The sequence below is a fragment of the Dromiciops gliroides genome, chromosome 2 (assembly GCF_019393635.1).
Source record: "Dromiciops gliroides isolate mDroGli1 chromosome 2, mDroGli1.pri, whole genome shotgun sequence".
In the NCBI taxonomy this organism is placed as follows: Eukaryota; Metazoa; Chordata; class Mammalia; order Microbiotheria; family Microbiotheriidae; genus Dromiciops; species Dromiciops gliroides.
In genome coordinates, this window is record NC_057862.1 from 354,117,072 (window position 1) to 354,139,759 (window position 22,688).

General features: G+C 39.5%; 1 protein-coding gene across 3 annotated transcripts in view; it reads right to left on the minus strand.

Annotated features, from left to right (window-relative positions):
• KIAA1191 (KIAA1191 ortholog) overlaps positions 1–22,205 on the minus strand; it is a 46,016-nt gene extending 23,811 nt beyond the window's left edge. Inside the window, exons 1-5 of one of the 3 annotated variants that reach the window (XM_043988115.1) lie at positions 21,909–22,205; positions 20,689–20,807; positions 19,815–19,898; positions 15,787–15,977; positions 13,594–13,711 (exon numbers count right to left, since the gene is read on the minus strand). In XM_043988115.1, the coding sequence (XP_043844050.1) occupies positions 13,594–13,711; positions 15,787–15,977; positions 19,815–19,845 (340 nt within the window). In that variant the 5' untranslated portion in view covers positions 19,846–19,898; positions 20,689–20,807; positions 21,909–22,205. The remainder of the gene's footprint in view (positions 1–13,593; positions 13,712–15,786; positions 15,978–19,814; positions 19,899–20,688; positions 20,808–21,908) is intronic. The other 2 variants (XM_043988116.1, XM_043988117.1) reach the window with 2 other exon arrangements.
• Positions 22,206–22,688: the final 483 nt, after the last annotated feature.

Here is a 22,688-nt window from a genome sequence, read left to right on the forward strand (position 1 = left end):
TGATGCTCTGGTTCTGACTTTCCAGACTTCAACATCATTCTCCCACAAGTATCTGTCCCACTCCCTTTTCCAGTTCCCTTTTGTGTGCTGTCTTCTGTTAAAATGTAAGCTCCCTGAGGTCAGGGACTGTCTTTTTTGCTTGTATTTCTATGCCCAGTGCTTAGGACAGTGCCTGGCACACTGTGAGAACTTAATGAATGCTTAGTGCCTGTCTATACAAAAGAAGTCCCAGGAACATCACTGACAAAATAGAAAAAGACTACAAGCATCCTGAAAGAAACAGATCAAGTATCAAGAGGTTATATTCAGGTTCATACAAGATCTAGTAGGAACTTTGAAATACAAACGTAAGAATCCAAAGAAACACAGAAAGAAAAGTTACTTGGACAATTAGAAACTACATGATGATGTAACACTACAATTCTGAGACAAAGAAACAAATGTCCCTTCAGAACCTTAATAAGTGAATAAGAAAATTTTTTAAATGAGGTACTGTAGCTATACTGAGATAATTCTTAAGGTATGAAGAGGGGAAAGGAAAGGTAAGGTAAAAAGAATATCTAAGTGTAGAAAGGAAGAAGAGGATAAAATTTGTTATTTCTCAAAATTCAGATGCATGAAATGGGTATACAAACATGGAGAGGCGGCAGGGAAAATAAGCATCAAATGAACCTTACTCTTATCTGAAAGAAAAGAAGGCTGAACTCACATACATGAAAAGAGTTGGGTGTAGAAATACAGCAAACACAACCAGTAAACAAGAAAGAATAGGGGAGGGACAGGTCAGCAGGGAACAGTTAAGAAGGAGGTTGCTACCTGGGAGCAGAATAGCAACACATGAAAAAGAAAAACAAAAACTAGAATTTTAGGAGACAGTCTTAGATTGCCTCTTATACAACTGAGGAATAGTTGAACAAAATGGGGTGTACAAATTTTTGGGAAATTATTGCTGCAGGAAATTATGAAGGAGATTATTTCAGAGAATCTTTAGTATGAACTACAGAATGAAGAGAGCAAAATAAGAAGAACAATTTATATGTTCATAATTTATTTTTCAATTAAGCATTTATTTTCTCTCCCTCTCCCATCCCTCATCTATTAGAAAAAAAAGAGAAAAATAAAACCCTTATAATGTGTGGAGACAAGCAAACAAATCCCCCATATGGCCCCCCACTGGCCATATCCAAAAATTGTATCTCATTCTACATATTAAGTCCAATACCTCTCGGTTAGGAGGTGGGGAACCATGCTTCATTGGTCTTCTGGAATTATGGTTGATTATTCTTTTTTTATAAGATTTTTTTCCCAGTTACATGTTAAAACAATTTTTAACATTTTTTTAAAGTTCTGAATTCTATCCCTCCCTCCTTCCCCTCTCCCCGCTCTGAGACAGTAAGCAATATATAGGTTAGAGATATGCAGCCATGTAAAACATAATATTTATTTTGTACAACAAGAGAGGAAGAAAGAGAGTGAGAGCAGGGGGATGGAGGGAGAAAGAAAGGGAAGGAGAGAGGGAGGGAGGGAGGGAGGAAGAAAGATAGCATGCTTCAGTCTGTATTCAGACAACATCAGAGTTCTTTCTCTAGAGGCAGATAGCATGTTTCATCATGAGTCCTTTGGGATTGTCCTGGATCATTGTACTGCTGAGAAAACTAAGTCATTCGCTGTTGATCACACAATTTTGCAGTTACTATGTACAATGTTCTCCTGGTTCTGTTCATTTCACTTTACATCAGTTCATGTAAATCCTTCCAGGCCTTATCCTATCATTTCTTATAGAACAATAATATTCCCCGCCCCCCCATTTTTAATCTCTTTGGGATACCGACCAAGCAGTGGTATTGATGGATCAAAGTGCACACACGATTCGACTGCCCTTTGGACATAGTTTCAAATTGCTCTCCAAAATTGTCATATCAATTCACAATTCTACCAACAGTGCACTAGTGTCCCAGTTTTTCCCACATCCCATCATTTTTCTTTTGTGTACTATTAGACAATCTGATATGTATGAGGTGGCACCTCAGAACTGTTTTAATTTGCATTCTCTATTCATCAGTGATTTAGAGCATTTTTTTTCATATGAGTATAAATAGCTTTGATTTCTTTGTCTGGAAACTGCCTGCTCATATCCTTTGACCATTTATCAACTGGGGAATGACTTGTATTTTTGTGAATTTGTCTCAGTTCTCTACATGTTTGAGAAATGTGGCCTTTATCGGAGATTCTTTTTGCAAAATTTTTTCCCAATGTTCTATTTTTCTTTTTAATTTTGGTTGCATTGGTTTTAATTTTATATAATTTTTGTTTTAATTTTTATAGAAAATTTTTCCAGTTTTATAATTGAAATTATTTTACATTTCCTAATGCTCTCTATATCTTGTTTGGTCATAAATTCTTCCCCATAGATCTGACAGATAAACTATTCCATGCTCTCCTAATTTGCTTATGGTATCACTCTTTACTGGGTAAATCATGTACCCATTTTACTGTTTATTTGGGGGGAAATAATACCATAGGACAATTCCTGGAGCAGCATAAACCATAGAAGAATGTGCTGAAATCATCTTCCAACCAAGGACAGCTTGGAAGGTCGGAAGGAGGGAGGTGCTGTGATGAGACGGAAGTGGAGCCCAACCCCACAGTCACCCTGACACAGATCCAATCCCAAGAAAACCTCGCCAGAGAAAGAGACCCCCAGAGCCTCTGAATCAGCTGCAGCACCAGTGTCATCTGGAACTAAGCTCACAGTCTGGTGAGAGGGCTGAATCCTTGGCAGGGAGGAGATTACAGGAGTCTCTGAGGAAGAACTTGGGTTTTTCACCCCTGCTGGGTAAAAATACTGTTTTCCAGTTTTCCTAGTAGTTTTTGTCAAATAATAAGTTTTCATTCCAAAAAGCTGGATCTTTGGGTTTATCATATGGTAGATTACTACAGTCATTTATTATTATGTATTATATAACTAATCTATTCCACTGATCCACCAGTTTGACATCTGGCACAGCTAGATTACCTTCCTTCACATTTTTTTTCATTGATTTCCTTACTATCCTTGACCTTGTGTTCTTCCAGATGAATTTTGTTATTATTTTTTCTAGCTCTATAAAACTTTTCTTGGTAGTCTGGTATGGCACTGAATAAATAGAGTTAGGTAGACTTGTCATTTTTATTATATTGACTTGGCCTACCCATGAACAATTACTATTTTTCCAATTATTAAGATCTGATTTTATTTGTGTGAAAAGAGTTTCATAATTGTTTTCATATAGTTCCTAGGTTTATCTTGGCAGGTAGACTCCCATGTACTTTATACTGTCTACAGTTATTTTAACTGGAATTTCTCTTTCTATCTCTTACTGTTGGACTTTATTGGCAATACATTGAATTGCTGATGATTCATGTGGATTTATTTTGCATCCTGCAACTTTGCTAAAGTTGTTGATTCTTACCACTAGTTTTTTAGTTGATTCTCTAGGATTCTCTAAGTATAATACTATCATTTGCAAAGAGTGATGGTTTTGTTTTCTCATTCCCTATTCTAATTCCTTCAATTTCTTATTGCTATACCTAGCATTTCCAATACCATATTAAATAAGAGGTGAAAATGAGCATCCTTGTTCACCCCTCATTTTATATGGAAAACTACTAGCTTATCTCCATTACAAATAATGCATGCTGATGGTTTTAGATAAATATTATTTATCATTTTAAGGTAAGCTCCATTTATTCTTATGTTCCCTAGTGTTGTTGTTTTTTTGTGGTTTTTTTTGGTAAGGCAATTGGGGTTAAGTGACTTGCCCAGGGTCACACAGCTAGTAATCACCAAGTGTTTGAGGCCAGATTTGAACTCAGGTCCTCCTGAATCCAGGGCCAGTGCTCTATCCACTGTGCCACCTAGCTGCCCTTCCCTAGTGGGTTTGGTTTTGTTTGGGTTTTTTGGGGGTGAGGCAATTGGGGTTAAGTGACCTGCCCAGGGTCACACAGCTAGTACGTGTCATGTCTTGTGATGTTTAAAATCTTAATTGTGGTCACCAAAATTTAAAAGGTTTCAGTACCAGTCTTTGGGCATTAAACATTTATTAGAGCATACAGATATTTACAAAGAGTTCAGAAGGTTATGAAAAAGAAGTCCTACCTAGCCTAGAGTTCCAGCCTGGTTGGGTTCTTCCTGAAGTCCTCCTCCACGAGCCTGCTTTAATCAGGAACACCCTTTTTCAAGCTGTTTTAATCAGCAATCCTCTCCAAGCTGTTTGTGGAAGCTTTTTTATACATCTGGAACAGAGGAGGTCCTTACACCCTGCTTCAAGGTGATTGGTTGGCGTCATCCAAATCCATTGTCTTTGAAGGTGTTCTCAAGTTGAGTTCATAGTCTAGTTTCTGAGAATTATACCTTCTTAAGGGATAGCCAGGTGTGATCACAATCCAATTAACTTGATACAATCCAATTAACCTGAAGTAGGCTTAATCAGCAGTCAATCACTCTCACTTGATTTAATCAGTCTTGATTAATCTACAGGTGGGTCTTTGAGTATCTGCTAAATCCCATTATTTCATCACATTCTGAGGCCAGATTTGAACTCAGGTCCTCCTGACTCCAGGGCTGGTGCTCTATCCACTATGCCACCTAGCTGCCCCCCATAGTGTTTTTAATAGGAATAGATGTTGTATTATGATTGATCATTCTTAAGACATAAGTTGGGGGTGAAGCCAATATGGTGGAGAGAAGCCAGGAAGTTGCCTGAGCTCTCCCAAATTTCCCTCAAAAACAACATTAAATCAAGCCTCTAAACAGATTCTGAAACTACAGAACCTACAAAAAGACAGAGAGACACAACCTTGCAACTTGAGATAATTTAGAAGACTTCAGGAAAGATTAGTCTCACTCAGGTAAAAGGGGAGTGCAGTGCAGCACAGCACAGCTGACAACACAGAGCAGCACAGAGGGGGTCTGGGCAAGTTAGCAGGAAGCTCTTGGCCAAAGCAGAGCAACTGAGGCCCCTTGATCCTGGCTCATAAAGCTGGTGGCACAGTGGGCCAGTTGTGATATCTACCAGCACCAGCTGAGAGGGCAGGCTGCCAGCTGAAGGGCCACCCACAGGACACGCTTGACTGGGTCTGGCCATCCCAGTGCCTGGAGCAAGTACAGGGAGCAAGCCCAGGGTGGTGAGAAATCTACAAACCATAGACGCCTCAAAGTAGAAAGCCAGTGACACAGCCCCTAGCCCCCAGCACAAGAAGCTTGAAACAGTGACCCTTGTGCCCCAGGAGCAGACCTCAGCTTTAAAAAAATAAGCTGCAGTATGAATAATAAGAAACAAAAAAGGGCTCTTACCATTGAGAGCTTCTGTGTCCACAGGGAAGAGCTAAACACAAACTCAGATGAGGACAATATTCTCAAATTTCCTACATGTGAAGCCTCAAGAGGGAAGATGAATTGGTCTCAAGAACAAAAAGCCTTCCTGGAAGAGCTCAAAAAGGATTTTAAAAATCAATTGAGAAAGGTAGAAGAAAAAATGGGGAGAAAAATGAAAGCAACACAAGAAAATTATGAAAAGAATAAGCAGCTTGGAAAAGGAAACAAAGAGATTGACTGAAGAAAACAATTCCTTAAAAAATTCATTTGGCCAAATGGAAAAGGGGGTGCTGAAGTTTACTAAAGAAAACAATGCCTTAAAAATTCAAATAAGACAGATGGAAGCCAATGACCCCATGAGACACCAGGAATCAGTCAAACAGAATCAAACGAATGAAAAAATAGAAGAAAATGTGAAATACCTCATTGGAAAGACAATTGACCTGGAAAATAGATCCAGGAGAGACAATTTGAAAATTACTGGACTGCCTGAAAGCCATGATCAGAAAAAGCATCTAGACACCATATTCCAGGAAATTATCAAGGAAAACTGCTCTGATATTATAGAATCAGAGGATAAAATCATCATTGAAAGAATGCACCGATCACCTCCTAAAAGAAACCCCAAAAGTAAAACTCCAAGGAATATTGTAGTCAAATTCCAAAATTACAAGCAGTCAGAAAGAAGCAATTTAAATATCATGGAGCCACAGTCAGGATTGCACAGGACCTGGCAGCTTCAACATTAAAGGATCACAAGGCTTGGAATATGATATTCTGGAAGGCAAAGGAGCTTGGATTGCAACCAAGAATCTATTACCCAGCAAAAATGTGCATTCTTTTTCAGGGGAAAAGATGGACATTCAATGAAATAGGGGACTTTCAAGGTTTCCTGATGAAAAGACCAGAACTGAATAGAAAATTCGATCTTAACATACAAGACTCAAGAGAAATTTTAAAAAGTAAACAGGGGGGAAAAAAGCTATTCAATAATGTTAAACTGTTTACATCCCTATATGGGAAGATAATACTTATAACCCTTGAGAACTGTATATCTACTTGGGAAGACAGAAGAAATATACAGAGAGGGTATAAATATAAATTGTCATTGATGTGATGATACAAAGAAAATAAAAAGGAGTTTAAGAGGAGAAGAGGAAAGGGGAGATGGAATGGGGTTAATTACATCATATGAAGAGGTGCAAAAAAATTTCCCTCTATTACAATAGAGGGAAAGAAGTGAGGGCTGAGCATTGTTTCAACCTTACTCTCATCAGATGTGGTTCAAAGAGGGAATAACATATACGTTCACATGGATAAAAAAATTTAGCTTATTCTTAAGGGAAGTAAAAGGGTAAGGGAAGGGGGCAGCTAGGTGGCGCAGTGGATAAAGCACCGGCCTTGGATTCAGGAGGGACCTGAGTTCAAATCTGGCCTCAGATATTTGACACTTACTAGCTGTATGACCCTGGGCAAGTCACTCAACCCCCATTGCCCTACCAAAAAAAAAAAGGGTAAGGGAAAAAGGGGGGACACTGATAAGAAGGGAGGGCAGAAGTAGGGGAGAAAAGAGTAAAGAAAAGGGAGTAGGACTGATAAAAGGGAGGACAGATTGGGGAAGGCAAGGGTAAGAAGCAAAAAGTTCATGAGGAGGAAAAGGGTGAAAGAAGGGGGAAAAAATACAAATGGGGTAAATAAAATGGAGGGAAATAGACAGTTAGTAATAATAACTGTGAATGGGAATGGGATGAACACTGCCATAAAACAGAAGTGAATAGCAGAGTGGATTAAAAACCAGAATCCTACAATATGCTGTTTATGAGAAACACATTCGAAACAGAGAGATACACAAAGAGTAAAGGTAAAAGGTTAGAACAGAATATATGATGCTTCAGCTGAAGTCAAAAAAGCAGGGGTACCAATCCTTATCTCAGACAAAACAAAAGCAAAAATAGATCTAATTAAGAGAGATATGGGGGGCGGGGTGCAGCTAGGTAGCATAGTGGATAAAGCACTGGCCCTGGATTCAGGAAGACCTGAGTTCAAATCCGGTCTCAGACACTTTACACTTACTAGCTGTATGGCCCTAGGCAAGTCACTTAACCCCAACTGCCTCACAAAAAAAAAAAAAAAGATATGGAAGGAAACTACATCTTGCTAAAAGGTAAGATAGATAATGAAGTAATATCAATACTAAACATGTATGCACTAAGTGGTATAGCATCCAAATTCTTAGAGGAGTAGTTAAGTGAGTTACAAGAGGAAATAGACAGCAAAACTATACTAGTGGGGGATCTGAATCTTCCCCTCTCAGAATTAGATAAATCTAGCCACAAAATAAATAAGAAAGAAGTTAAAGAGGGAAATAGAATGTTAGAAAAGTTAGATTTGATAGATGTCTGGAGAAAATTGAATGGAGATAGAAAAGAATATACCTTTTTCTCAGCAGTACATGGGACATATTCAAAAACTGACCATGTATTAGAGCACAAAAACTTCCTAGTCAAATATAGAAAAGCAGAAAAAATAAATGTCTCCTTCTCAGATCATAATGCGATAAAAATTACATATAATAAAGAGCCATGGAAAGGTAGACTGAAAATTAATTGGAAACTAAATAATCTCATTCTAAAGAATGAGTGGGTCAAACAACAAATCATAGAAACAATCAGTAATTTCATCCAAGAGAATGACAACATACCAAAACCTATGGGATGCAGCCAAAGCAATGAATGCTTACATGAATAAAAAAGAGAAAGAGGAGATCGATGAATTGGGCACGCATTTAAAAAAGCTAGAAAAAGAACAAATTAAGACATAAGTTGTCTAAGTTATAAAGTCTTTCAAAGTTGTTCATTTCTTCCAAATTGTTGTTATATTGTTCTCCCTTGAACAATTCTTAGAGGCAGCTAAGTGGTACAGTGCTGGGCCTAAAGTCAGGAAGACCTAACTTCAAATCCAGCCTCAGACACTTACTAGCTGTATGATCCCAGGCAAGTCACTTAACCTCTGTTTGCCTCAGTTTCTTCAACTTTAAAATAGGATAGTAATAGCATTAACCTCCCAGGACTGTTATAAAGATCAAATAGATAATAAATGCAAAGTGCTTAGCACAGTTCCTGGCACAGAGTGGCACAATATAAATGCTTATTCCCTTCCCCTTTCTCCATGTTTTGCTTTCTTCTCTTGGCGTTAGTTCATACAAATATTTCCAAATTTCTCTGAACCCATTCCCTTCTTCATTTCTTATAACAATAGTATTCCATTTCATTTATATAACATAATTTGTTTAGCCATTCCCCAGTGGTGGGCACAGCTTTTGCCATCACAGAAACAGCTATAAATATTTTTGTATGTGGAGGATACACTTTTTCGTTGATCTCTTTAGCGGTGGAGTCCTGGTAGTGGAACCACTGAGTCAAAGGGGCTACACATCTTAGTAACTTAGGGAGCATAGTTCCAAAATATTTTCCAGATTGGCTATAACAATTCACTGTTCCACCAACAGTATATTCACTTGCCTGTTTTCCCACGGCACCCCCAACATTTCTTATTGTCCGTTTTTGTCATCTTTGCCAACTGATAAGGATGGCAACATTGAAAGGCTTAAAAACTCTAACAATTTTGCTAGAGTTTTTTCCTCTTCCCCTTTTGTTATATTTGATATATGAGATAGCTCTCTGGGAGGAGGAAAATACTGTAATAAACTTAGATGACATAAAAACAAAAGATATCAATAATTTTTTTTAAAAAAAGAATCTGATCAATACAATATCAACCACGTCTCCAGAGGATCTATAATGAAACATATTACCTATTTATTGACAAAAAAGGTAAACTGCAAAGAGACACAGAGAGCAGTCATGGCATTGTCTAGATATGTTGTACTTACTTATTAATGAAAGTCATTTTTTTCCTTTCTCTTCATTTACAATGGATTCTTCATTCTCTCACCCCCCATGCTGCCTATTTAACTTTCACAACATCTCTTGAATACACCCCCTTTTGTCCAGTAATGCCCTCATTCTAGTGCATGGTCCAATTGCTGGTTTGTCCAGCTACCCCAAGCTTCTTCCCACTTCAGTTCATCTTCCATTCATCTGCCAAAGTGATCTTCCTAAAACCTAGGCTTGACCATGTCACCCCCACCCCAATCAATATAATCCAATGACTCCCTATTTCTTCCACCATCATATATAAAAATCCTATCTTTGGCATTCAAAGTCCCTCATAACCTGGCTCCTTTCTATCAGTCTTCTTACACCCTACTCAACCCCAAGTACTCTGCAGTCAGTGACAATAGTCTCTCTGCTGTTCCTCAAACAAGATACTTCATCTCCTGACACCAGGAATTTTCACTAGCCATCCCTAGTGCCCGGAATGCCCTCTCCTCATCTCACTTCTTGGTTTCCCTAGCTTCTTTCAAATCTAGTGCCTTCCCTCTATTGATTATTTCTAATTTATCCTATAGTTTGTTTGTACATAGTTGTTTATATGTTGTTTGTCTCACTAGACTGTGAGTTCCTTGAGAGTAAGGACTATGTTTTACCTTTCTTTGTTTCTCCAGAGCTTGGCACAGTGCCTGGCACACAGTAGGTAATGAATAAATGCTTATTAACTGAGTGACTAACTCTATTATTTGTGCAACCTTGAAAAAGTCCCTTTGCCCTTCAGGGTCTTTGTTTCCTTATCTATAATATAAAGGGGGTGAACTAGATTATCTTTTAAGGTTCTTTTCAGTTCAAACCATGATTCTATCATATAAATAATTCTATCACCTACTACATGTTTTTCACTGGCCTTCAAGTCAAATAACCAGGGTTTACCTCTCACCTATGACAGACACTGGCCATGTCACCATGAGCAAGTCACTGAGCCTCTGAGCAAGCAATTCTTTAAGGCTCTGAGGTATGGAAGAGTTAGTGACCTGAATCAATGGAGGAAGTTTCCACACCAGTAATTCCTACCTCAATGGAGGTATGTTCCAAAAATAAAACCCTCCCGCAAAAAGCCAGGTACACACAATAGTGTTAAGTATATATGAAAACAAGAATATTTGATTAACAAGAACAATTTTAGAAGTGCAGCAAAAACAATCTAATATACAAACAGTTCTCACCAAGGTCAAGCATTCCAATACCTCAGGTACTATGTATCTGTCGCATTCCAAAGTATGATATGCATAACTTAGTTGCCATATTCAATAATAAAACTGACTAAAATCCAGATCTTCCTGAAATATCCTGAAACACATTCTCCTAAAGGCACTGTCTAAGAGAAACTAACCATCCTTTAGATAAATGACTCCAAGTTTTCAACCAGGTTCAACATTTTTATTCTCTATTAGATCAAATATTCCATGACATTAGCCATAAATATAGTCAATATTCCCAGACTTGGAAGAACACATAATTAAGGTTACTAAATCACTAACTAGTCTTCCTATTTTGCAAATAAAACTTACTAAATCTGACTTTTTATTTTCACATAAACCTCCTGATCAGTCATACCCCAAACTTAATAAGCAGGAAGAACTTTTTTTCCCGTTTAAACAAAGAAACACTGAAACTGATATTTCAAACCTAGGAAATCTATGTTCATGGTAATGTGATGATTGATACTGGACTATCTTTCTAAAAATTAAAACTTCTTCCAGTTTCTGGAGCCCCAATCTAATATGTTCTGTGATCTCTAGCAAGTCACTTTATTTCTTTTTCTTTCTTTCTTTCTTTCTTTCTTTCTTTTTTTTTTTTTTTTTGTGGAGCAATGAGGGTTAAGCGACTCGCCCAGAGTTACATAGCTAGTAAGTGTCAAGTATCTAAGGCCATATTTGAACTCAGGTCCTCCTGAATCCAGGGCCAGTGCTTTATCCACTGTGCCACCTAGCTGCCCCCAAGTCACTTTATTTCTCTGGGTCTCAGTTTTCTATTCCACTGAATGAAGGGACCGAACTAGATCACTGCTTTCCAAAGTAATTTAGACATGAAGCACTTTTGAGATTGAAATGTAGCAATGGGAGGCAAGCACAGGTCCACAGTCAAATCCACGGATTACCCAAGAAGCTGGTACACTTGTCTATATTTTAACTCTGGCTCCCACTAAGGACAAGTGTTTATAAAAAGAAATCATAAGGAAGAGGGTTATAGTATTTTGCTATTTAGTACCTCACATTTTAAGAGGCAGCGAGGTGGGGCTCAGGGGATAGACAGAGCGCTGGACCTGCAGTCAGGAAGACCTGAGTTCAAATGTAGGCTCACTTCCTAACGCTGTGTCCCTGAGCAAATCACTTAACCTCTGTTTGCCTTAATCCACTGGAGAATGAAATGGCAAACCATTCCACTATCTTTGCTGAGAAAACTTCATGGACAGCCTTGGCATGTTACCCCTCCAACAACCACCACCTCGAGTTTCAGGGAGTTAAGCTGTGTGTGTACATGCATATGTATAAGAGAATTGCATTTTTTTCATGGTTGGATGCAAGGGCAGGGAGGGATGAGCAGTTCTGTTTGTCTAAAAACAAAAGAACCTGTGGGACTGGATACAAAAGTTAGAGCAGAGGGTAATAGGAGGGAGACTAAAAGCCTAGTACAAAACACTTCAAGTCAGAGGGTCCTGCCAGCTAAGCGGCAAGGAGAGGCAAGCCCTTCTAATTGGCTTGCTAGTATGGCTCATTTGACTCCCTATTCATGTTGCAGAGGACACCAAGGTTCTGTGGAACAGAATTTGAAAAATATTTATCAAAACTTCTGTCATTGTAATCATAGCACCATGGTATATATAGTAGAAAGAATACTGGAGTCACAAGACCTGGATTCAAATCCAAGCTCTGCTATTTTACTCCCTGAAAAGCTCTGGGAAGTTATTTAACTTCTGTGGTCTTCAATTTCCTAGGTTATAAACTGCCAGGGTTAGACTGGATGATCTCCAAGGCCCCTTCCAGCTCAAAATCCTCTGCTTCACTAAGCTTCAGAAAGTCTATCAGTAATAATTTGGCAAGGTCTACCTTACCAATCACTGCACTGTACACCCATTCAGTTGCCATGGCAAACACTTCCCAATGCCCACATTACCTTATCTACTAGATACATACTATACCCACTTTGCTAGACTGCTACTGTTCTTCCACCACACAGGAACAGCCTTTGGAAGTTTACAAAAGAAAGTAATCACTGATTTGCAAGGACTTTAGGCCTCAGTGTCAAGGTGCATGATTTTAAAAGCCAACATGGCCTCTGATCACTTGATTTCAGCTCTTTAGATAATTTTCCAAACAATGCTGAGTCCTGTTACCATTCTGATGTTGGTTTCCTAAACCTGTTTAAACAAGTGTTTCTGACCTTGGAAAGAGACCAGCAAAATTGACATTGTGCAAATCAGTGAGTGCGAAGAATTCCCTTGTACCTTACACTCCTGCTACAGAAAAGCAGCTGACAAAGCTCTAAGCCAAGTCTATGCAAATAAACAAGTATCAAAAACAGAAGAATGAAGTTCCATTCTAATAATTATTGACTCTCCCACACAACCAGACCTACCCAATGTAACTATCTTAATAAAAATATAAATAGCAAGCCATGTAGGCTTGAATTTCTTAAAAAGCTAAGACCTCCAACTAGGTTGCAACTGCAAACCATAGATAAATAAATCATCAGTATGTACCGAGTAATTAATTAGCTTTAGTGTAAACCCACCTCCCCCAACCACCAGCATGAGAACTAAATTTGAAGTCAGAGAAATTGGATTCAAGCCCAAGCTCACTGCTTATTACCTTGTGTGATGTCAGGGAAACTACTCCCCCTCCCTGTGCCTTAGTTTCCTTCAGTATCAAATGAAAGGATTAGGATATCCCTTTCAACTCTGAAGCCCACAGCCCCATAATTCAACTATTTATGTCTAATGGACAAGAAAGAAGGCACAATTTAAAATAAAAAACTTTTCTCCTAAAGAAAAATTAAATTCAAATGAGTATTTTCTTAAAATAGACATGCTGGCTAGACTGCAGAAGCAAACATCCGAGTACATCAACTAAGATGCCAGAAACCAGGTTTAGGAGATGCTAAGTCAGAGCTAAGCTTCTATAGAACACAATTTCCTTTCTGTAACAACCAAATTAGGAAGTTCAAGCACTGAGTGAAATTTTGAGGAGTAACACTGAAGCCTCATTTCAAGTATTTTGACTTCCAACTACCACCCCATCCCCCCAGCTCAACTCTTACAAAAGGTTAAGAGCACTTGCTTACTTGTAATTAGAGAATTCATGATGACGTGCGTTGCCTTGGCCTTCACCACTGGGGCCTTGTTCATTTGGTCACTGGAAGCTGAGGGGTTTATGGAGAAACTATTTTCTCCTTCCTCAACCTGTGCAGGAAGGGTGAGGAAACACTTTTGAGATGGACATGGAAGAAAATTAATCACAAATTCTGTTTGCAGGGTCTACCAAAATGTATCTGTTCTACTTCATAAGTAAAAAATAGAACCAGAAAGGGGCTTTGAATAGATGTATCATTGTGTTTTGTTAAGATGTGTATTTTTTCCAAAATGTAAACAGTTTTAATTTTAAATCTTTATTTGTAAATTTGTGTGTGTATGTATATATATATATATACACATATACATATATACATTCTATCTTAAGTACTATAAATTTTAAGAATAATTTCTAATATTTTCGGAAATGAATTGCAAGGAAGGTAAAAGAGGTTATTGAGTAAATTATATCAATGGACAGTTTGTATTGTGGGCAGGTGGTAAGAAACAGCAGAAGAAAATCAGCTAACTTGCCCATATCCAATGATTAAGAAATTTGAGAGGCCAAACAATTAGAGAGCTATAATTAGAGAAGTATATTATAGGCTTGGGAAACCCATAAAACCATGTATCATAAACCATTAAGAACACTAATTTAAGATTTTTAAGTGAAGGATTCAATTAAAAGGTCAAGAACAGTGTACTCGGAATCAGAAAACTAGTTCCATGTCTGTCTCTCTACGTGAACTGGGCAAAATCCCCTACGCTCATCTGCAGAACGAGGAGGCTATACAAAATGATACCGAAAATTCCTTCCAGCTTTAAATCCTAAATCTTCTCACCCTTAAATGACAGTTAAATGAAGATTGAAGTCCATATTCTAAGTACCTGTCTCAGTGTTCAAATCTTTGGGGAGAGTGGTAGAAAAGAATGGTGGGTTGATTCTCTCCCTCCTTACAAACCTCCAGAAGACAAAGATGAGGGGAGGAAAAAGGAAAGGCAGAAAAGGGGGTAGCAAGTATTCTCAAGCAGTGCTCATTCTCAAAGGACTAAAGTTAAAGATGTCCTTGCCAAACTGAGTGTCCACTGTATCTTCCCCCTTCCCTCACCTGCACCATCAAGCCTTGAGCTAGCCTTAAAAATGCTCGATTTCTACTTAAGAAACAAAGGGGTAAGTAAGCTATCCTCAGACATATTTTTCTGCTCTGTTTCCATATATCTTTCTTTTTATAAGAGTCTGGAAAAGCTTCCAGGGACCATAAAGGCAGCTGACATCCAATAAGTAGAAAACGTTTCTTTACTTCTGGTGTCTCTGATACAAAACTTTTGTTTAATCCAAAATAGTTCCTTTGTGGTCAGGTCAGACTTCAGTAGACACCTCCTTAAGTCTAATTATTCACACTTGAAATGCAGATGTAACACTTGCCCAAGTTGAAAGCTACCTTTCTGGATTTAGCAAGAAAGACTAACTTATACATAGCAAGGAAGAAACAGAAAGTAAAAAGCTAACCTGGAGTAGATGGTATAGCCCCAGCAGCTTCACCACATGACTTTAGGAAAACAAATCTAGCCCACACTCTTCAGCACCTCCCCGTGGCTTATGAAGCAAAATCCAAACTCTTCTGCCTGGTATTCAATGTCATCCATAACTCAAACCACCTCACCTTTCTCAACCTTCTCAAATTACTCCTACCTCTTTGCAATAAGCCCCTACTCCTTTCTACCTGTCCTCTACTGCTTTTGTGCCTTTGCTCAAGCTTTGTCCCAAGTCTACAATGAGCTCCTTTAATCTTTTTAACCTGTTAAGTTCCTGTTAAGTTCTTTATTTAAAGTTCACCTCAATGCCACTTCTTCCAGGAAGGCTTTCCTGGTTCCCCATGGTTGAGACCAATCTCCATCCTCAGACCAACCAAAGAGAATTTTGTTTTGCACCTCTCTAATATACTCATGACATGACACTTTATATTACAATGATGTGTACAGTCTTAGCCACCAAACAAAGAAATAGCCCCAAAGGAGTACTTTGTATCTCCTGTGTCTGGCAGTGTTCTGCACACAGTAGGTGCTTAATGTTTGTCCTCAATGTTATGCTGTCACTTCCCAATTGTTCTAGCCCTCAAATTTTTCCCATTCTTAAAAGGATAGAGAGGTACTAAGCTCTACATAAAACAACAGCTATTAAATACCTTGGAAAGCTGTTGGTACTTCCGATCTGGGATGACCGGCTTTTTCCACAGAACCTTACTGCACATGTCAGATGAAGGCGGAGTCATCGGTGTGGGATCCTCCAGGACATCATCATAACTGAATGCCCGACGATGCATTCCAATTGGCAAAGACATCTTGCCTAGAAGCCCACCTGCACTGTGCTCAATAGCTAAGAACAAAGATGTCCATAATGAGGAACACATGCAGTAGTACATCAGCTAGTGTACAGTCATATTCCATTTTGAAGAAGTTTAATATGTTGATTCTCCCTACAGTCAAAGTAGAGGAAAGAAAAATGGAAAATCCAAATGTTGCCACTGCAAAGCAGCAGCACCAGAGTATAAAGACTAGGGGGATTTAGAGGATTTATAGGCGCTCTGATACTTACTACATGAATATCTTAATACAAAGTCCCCTTCCCCTCTGTGGGCCCCTGGTTCCTCATCTGTAAAATGAGAATTAGACTAGATGATCTGTAAGGTCCCTTCCAGCTCTAAATCCTATGACTTTATAGTTTGAGTTTCCAATTTGGTGGGGGGGGGGGCAGGGCAATGAGGGTTAAGTGACTTGCCCAGGGTCACATAGCTAGTTAAGTGTCAAGTGTCTGAGGCTGGATTTGAACTCAGGTCCTCCTGAATCCAATGCCAGTGCTTTATCCACTGCGCCACCTAGCTGCCCCTAAATCCTATGACTTTATATAACAGATTGTCCACAAGAAAAACTATCAAGAGTCATTCTATGGCAGGTGACATAAAACATCCTCATCAAAGACCACTGTACCCAAATACAGGTGATTTCCCAACTCCACCACAAGTACTTCCCTAGGGCTATCAAAGCCACATTAAAAATTACTTTAAAAAAAAGAATTAATAAAAGTTGACATCTGCTTTTGGTAAACATCTCCAAAAAGTATTCAGCATGATCTGTGTCAGAACCTTCTTCAAATATAACAATTCAATGTCTAATTTTAAGTGTTCAGAATTATCTGGGATGGGGAACACATTGCAATACCAACCAAGGTTCACTTCCATTGGCAAAAGCTGTCACATTTCAACATGATCCAGCATAAATTGAAGGAATCTTGCTAAATTTGAACTTTGAAAGGCTGAGATACAAGCAACAACTATACTGTTACCTAATTCCAAGGTTATTCTCAGCTGACAGCTTCCTCTTTCATGCTTTGGTAGGGTTTCAACAAGTTTTCTAACCAGGGATATAAAGTTCATTTAATTAGCCTGCTCTTCAAATTAAGATTGTTTATTTAGATTCTAGATTAAAAGATGAATTTGCTTAATGCCTGGTGAACTATGATCTTATACTAAACAAGACACCTAGATACCCAACAATAAGCATTTGGAAAACCAACAGATTTCCAAATGTAAAATACCACTAGATTTCATATTTTGTTTGTCAGCTAGCCAGTTAACAGTAAGGCACTAAGTAATAATCTGATGAAATGTTTGCTTTTCAGTCTACAGAGCATAATAACTGCAATAGTTATCAATCAGTAATCACAAGGACTAGATGAGAAGTGCCTTAAGTTTCTCTATACCTAGGATTAAGGGGTTGGACCAAACGATCTTTAAGATTTCTTCAGTTCTGACAAGTTTCGATTCTGTGAAACAGTATGAATTAGGGTATCACCAGACGAAGTAGTCCCTAAGGCAATTATGGGAATCACTGTGACAGTAAGTGAAAAACATGCAACCAGGCCAAGTTAATGTTATTTAGAATTCTGATTCCAAACTAGGGAAATAATGCTCATGTAAAACTAAAGATCTGGACTAGATGGCCTCTCAGGTCCCTTCCAGCACAGTGATACTACGACGCTTTGTTGATTAAGCTTGGAAGTGAACTGTAAAAGACACTGCGGTAGAGCCCAAATGTTTATTTGATACCCTTTGACACTACTTGACAAAGCTATCTTATTTGTTGTTCACTCTTTTTCAAATGTGTCCAACTCTTCTGGGGTTTTCCTGACAAAGATACAGGAATGGTTTGCCATTTCCTTTTCCCACTCATTTGACAGATGAGGAAACTTGAGGCACAGAGATGATGAGTGATTTGCCCAGGGCCACACAGCTAGTAAGTGTCTAAGGCCAAATTTGAACTCAGGAAGATGAGTTTTCGTGACTCCAGGCCCAGCACTCTATCCACTGTGCCAACTAGCTGCCCTGTGCTATCTTATATTTAGAAATAATTAAATTTAGCCGTAAAAGTAAAACAATTAGCTGGTTATTGTCAGCATATGTGGTATTGAACTCCCTTTAATAACCAGTGGCTCCTGGGGCAGCTAGGTGGCTCAGTGGAAAGAGCACCAGCCCTGGATTCAGGAGGACCTGAGTTCAAATCTAGCCTCAGACACTCTACACTTACTAGCCATGTGACCCTAGGCAAGTCACTTAACCCCAATTGCCTCACCAAAAAAAAAAAAAAAAAAAACCCCTAATGGCTCCCTATAATCTCCAAGTTCAAATATAAAATCCTGTTTGGCATTCAAAACCTAGCCCCCACCTATATTTCTAGTCTTCTTAAATCTTACACCTCCAAAACACACACACACACTCACACTCACTCTTTGATCCAGTGAAATCAGATTCTTTGACATTCCTCTCACGAGAGACTCCATTTCCCAAATCCGTGCCTTTTCCCTGGCTGTCCCCCACGCCTGGAATGCTCTCCCTCCTCATCTTTCCCTCCTGGCTACCTTAAAGTCCTACCCAAATCCCTACTTTCTACAAGAAGGCTTTCCCAATCCCCCTTAAAGTTGTGCCTTTCCTCTGTTTATTATTGACAACTTATTCTGTATATATCCAGTTGCTGACTGTGAGATCCTGGAGAGCAGGGACTGTTTACCTTTCTTTGTATTCTGATACTTAGCACAGTGCCTGGCCTATAGGAGGCACTTAATGATACTTGCTGACTTGACAAAAAAGAAAAATATGTTGACACTAGGGACCAAGAATTTAATTATCCGTCTAGGATAGATCCAGAAATTACAACAATGAAAAATCCAATCATCATCTCAACTAAAGTAGCTAATTCATAACCAATCAGCATAGCATAAGTTTTTCCCCCAGCCATCATTAGGCTAAAAAAAAAATGCACTTTTGAATTTGATTATGAATGACTATGTTTAATAATACTCATTTTGGAATTAGCAAGTACCATACTTCTAAATGAATCTTTATAGAACAAGTTTTGACAGTCACAAATCTTTAATTAGCTGACAAAAAATCCTCTCTTCCACTTTCCTGAAGTCAAATGAACCTCTAAGATCTCCCTACTAACCAATGCAAGGGGTTTACTTTGAATTCATCTTATCCATCTTCCTATGAATAGTTCTTCACAGCCTCTGCCCAAATCCAGATTATCCCTAATGACAGGACCAACTTGTTCCAGTGTTCTCCATTCCTCATTACCTGTCAGTTCTCCCTGAGATCTGACCTCAATCCTTACCACAGCTTATTCTGTGGTCAGAAGCCCACAGTAGACTAGCAAAGCACAAGCTCTTGAGAGCCTGGGTTTTCCCCTTTTTAAAAAAAATACAGAAGCTCTCAGGGTAGGGACTGGTGTTCCCTAGATTTTCCTACAGCAACTAGTGTAAATAATAGGCAAATATGAATCAAGGATGGGAGACTTCCTGGTCTGATGGAAAATAACAGTTGAAAGTCAGTAATCTAGGTCCTAGACAGCTTCTACTAGTCACCAGCTATATATTCTTAGGCAGGTAATACCCCTGCCTGGGGCTCAGTTTCCCTATTTAGTCCTCCTTTTTTAATTCTCTCCAAGGTCCCTTCCTGTTCTAACATTCTGTGAGTCTGTGAGAGCATAAATCAAGATAACCACTTTCTCTATGGATAAGACAATTTTTTAAAAACCAACCTGTTAAATCTATAAAGAGTCTACAAATAAAACCTTAGCTTCAAACGAAGTGATTCCTTCCATAATAACTTAAACAACCAAACAGATAACGTATGACTTTACTAGAAAGAACTGAGTTTACCAGGTACATCTGGCTCTCTGGATGATGCCATGAAAGACTGTGATCCCGGTGTTTCTCTAAATAGATATCCAGAACTCTGATTCCCTGTCACCAAATAAAAATAACAAAGTGCATTTTCATATGCTGAAAGCTGGGGAAACAAAACAAATACTACAAACATTACTGTTGATACTTCTACAAATACACATGAGCTTGAAAATAGCACAATGTAAATACACCACTTATGGCTAATTCCCTGAAAAAAAATGATAAAGACATCTACTAGAAATACTTCAGAGTCAAAGTGCTCTACTAAAGCCCTCCCTTTGATGCCTGATCATAGTAATGGGGTGACTCTGAATTCTTAAATAACACAAGCTATGGGAAATTGGTTTAGAGCTAATCAATGCAATCATCTTTCACCCGGCCAATAACCTTTTTTGTATCAAAATACCCCCTCTGGCAATCTGGTTAAGTCTATAAATCTCAGAATAGCATTTAATTGGAAAAAATACACAGGATCACAAAGAAAGCCAATCGTATTAGAATACAATTATGAAAATATTTAAAGTTCCAAGTTCATGGACTCTCTGAAATACATCCGTTAAGAATTCCTGCTCACTTTTATTCAGGATATAAAAAAAAAAAAATCCTGCTCTAAGCTATTCCAGGCAGTACTGGTCCAGTGACTGACATCTGCTTCCCTGTCCAGATTAAGTCGAGAGAGGCTTATCACCCAGTCAGCTGTAAAGGTAATTTTTTTAGCCAAGGTTAATTTATAGAGACCATCTCCCAGAGGAAACTATGGACCCTTGAACCAAGTCTAGGAGCTAACCTGTTTCCCCTCCACATTAAAACAGAATGGTGTAAATAGTTAAAGAGAATATCTGCTTACCACGGTGAAAGTCTATGGAAGTTACGCAGATAGGACAAAGGTGTCAAAAGGGAACATTCTGCAGCTAGTGATGAACTAGCAGAGAGTCCCAAGCAGCTCTCATGCAGAGGCTCTACTGACTAGAATTAAGAAGCAAAACAAAGTCAAAATCCTTTACTAAGTCCTCTCGCAAAATCTTACACACAAAAAGCCCCATTGGAACATCCAAGCCCCCCCAAAAGAAAACACAAACTCAATGACAACACTAGAGTTTGTTTCCCAGTAGTTACAAGAGTCTCTGAAAAGTGCTCTAACAGTTCTACCAGAGAACCCATTAAAATAGTTGCTGAAACAGAGTTCACTGAATCTCAAAATACCCTGACTTTGGACTTAGTTATGGTTCAAGAATCACAATAAGGCCACACATTACCTCCAAGGCCTTTCTAATCATACGAACCAGCAGTAATTAAAACACCCTAGTGTGGATGTGCCACAGGAAATGATTCCAGACAGTACTGAGACATCATTAAAACAAAGGCCTGGGCTCGGTCTGTGACATTAGGAGGGCTCAGGATTTCCACACTAAAGGTTTCAATTCCACTCCTTTTTCCAAGCCTAAGATCCTTCCCAGCTCTATGCACAGACTACCTTCCCCACCCCCTGGGAAGGAAGGTAAACTAGGCAAGAGGAACAAGACCACTTGTTTTTCTCCCATCCCACGTCCCTCGTCAAGCCTTTCCACAATATTTTCCACAACACCCACAGGCTTTCAGGCCTATCTCCATCCATACCCCCTACTACCCCCCTCACCACATCCACTCTATAGCTCCCAAACAGCCCTCTATCCATGGCATCTTCCCCAACATACACGTTCACAAAACCTCGATCCCCCATTTATACAATTCCTTTTACTAACCTTAAGCAAAGGGATCCTAGGACCCCACAGCCACAGGCCACTCTAAAACCACAAATACCCTAGCGCCTCCCCCATCCATGACGACCCTCAAAACCCTCTAGTCCCATCCCTACGCAGCACCCCCATACAGGAAGCCCCGCAGGCATCCATACCCCCCATTTACACTCCAGCCCCTCTCACCTGTCCCCAAAGGCCCCAGAATCACACCCCTAACCCCCCCCACACACACACACACACAAATTTCACACTGACCCCTCCTGCAGCCAGCCCTTCTCCCCCTCCCTGCCCTCCCTGCCCCGCCCCTCGCCTGCCCTGGATCTCTTACCAGCTGGATTTCCGTGAGGAAGGGGAGTGGGATGGAGGAAAGAGGGGGAAAGAGACCGTCCGCAGCCCGAGGCTCCGCCACGGACAGGAAGCTGAGACTAACAAGGCTCTAGGCCCCCGTAACTCCCTAAGCACCGAAGCACGGGGCGAACTGAGGCCATGACGCAAGTAGCGCCGAGACCCAAACGGACCTCAGCGAAGAGAAGCAAAGCGAAGCTGGTCGGAGTCTACAAGTCGGCCTTATAAAAGCCGTCGAGATCGCGAGAATTGGGCGCGAGGTGAAGTTGCCGGCTACTCCCAGAGGGGGGAGAAAGGGAGAAGGGAGGAGACGGAGGATACGTATGGACGCCGCTCCGGTGCCCTCTGGGAAACGTAGTTCCCAATGAAATAAAAAAAACCCGCCCTACTCTTGCTGTTTTACATTTACTGTGGGTCCTTAGAGCCCCTGGCGGCAGTAGAGAATCCTGCCTTCTATCTGCCAGGCCTTGGCTTCTGGCCCCATCTCCTCATCCCTTCCCTCAAATTTTATTCTTCACTTTCATTCATTCATTCAATAAACATTCAATAAATACTGTGCTAAGTTCTGGGTAAACCAAAAGAGGCAAAGGACAGTTTCTGTCCACATTTTCCATCTCAACAACTCAATTTCTATTCCATTCAACTATCACTTGTTGAACTCTCAAGTATACAGATGAATAAATATAAGACAATTAAAGGAGAGTGAAAGCACTAACAATAGGGAGGATTAGGAGAAGAAACTAGAGTCTTGAAGGGAGCTAAT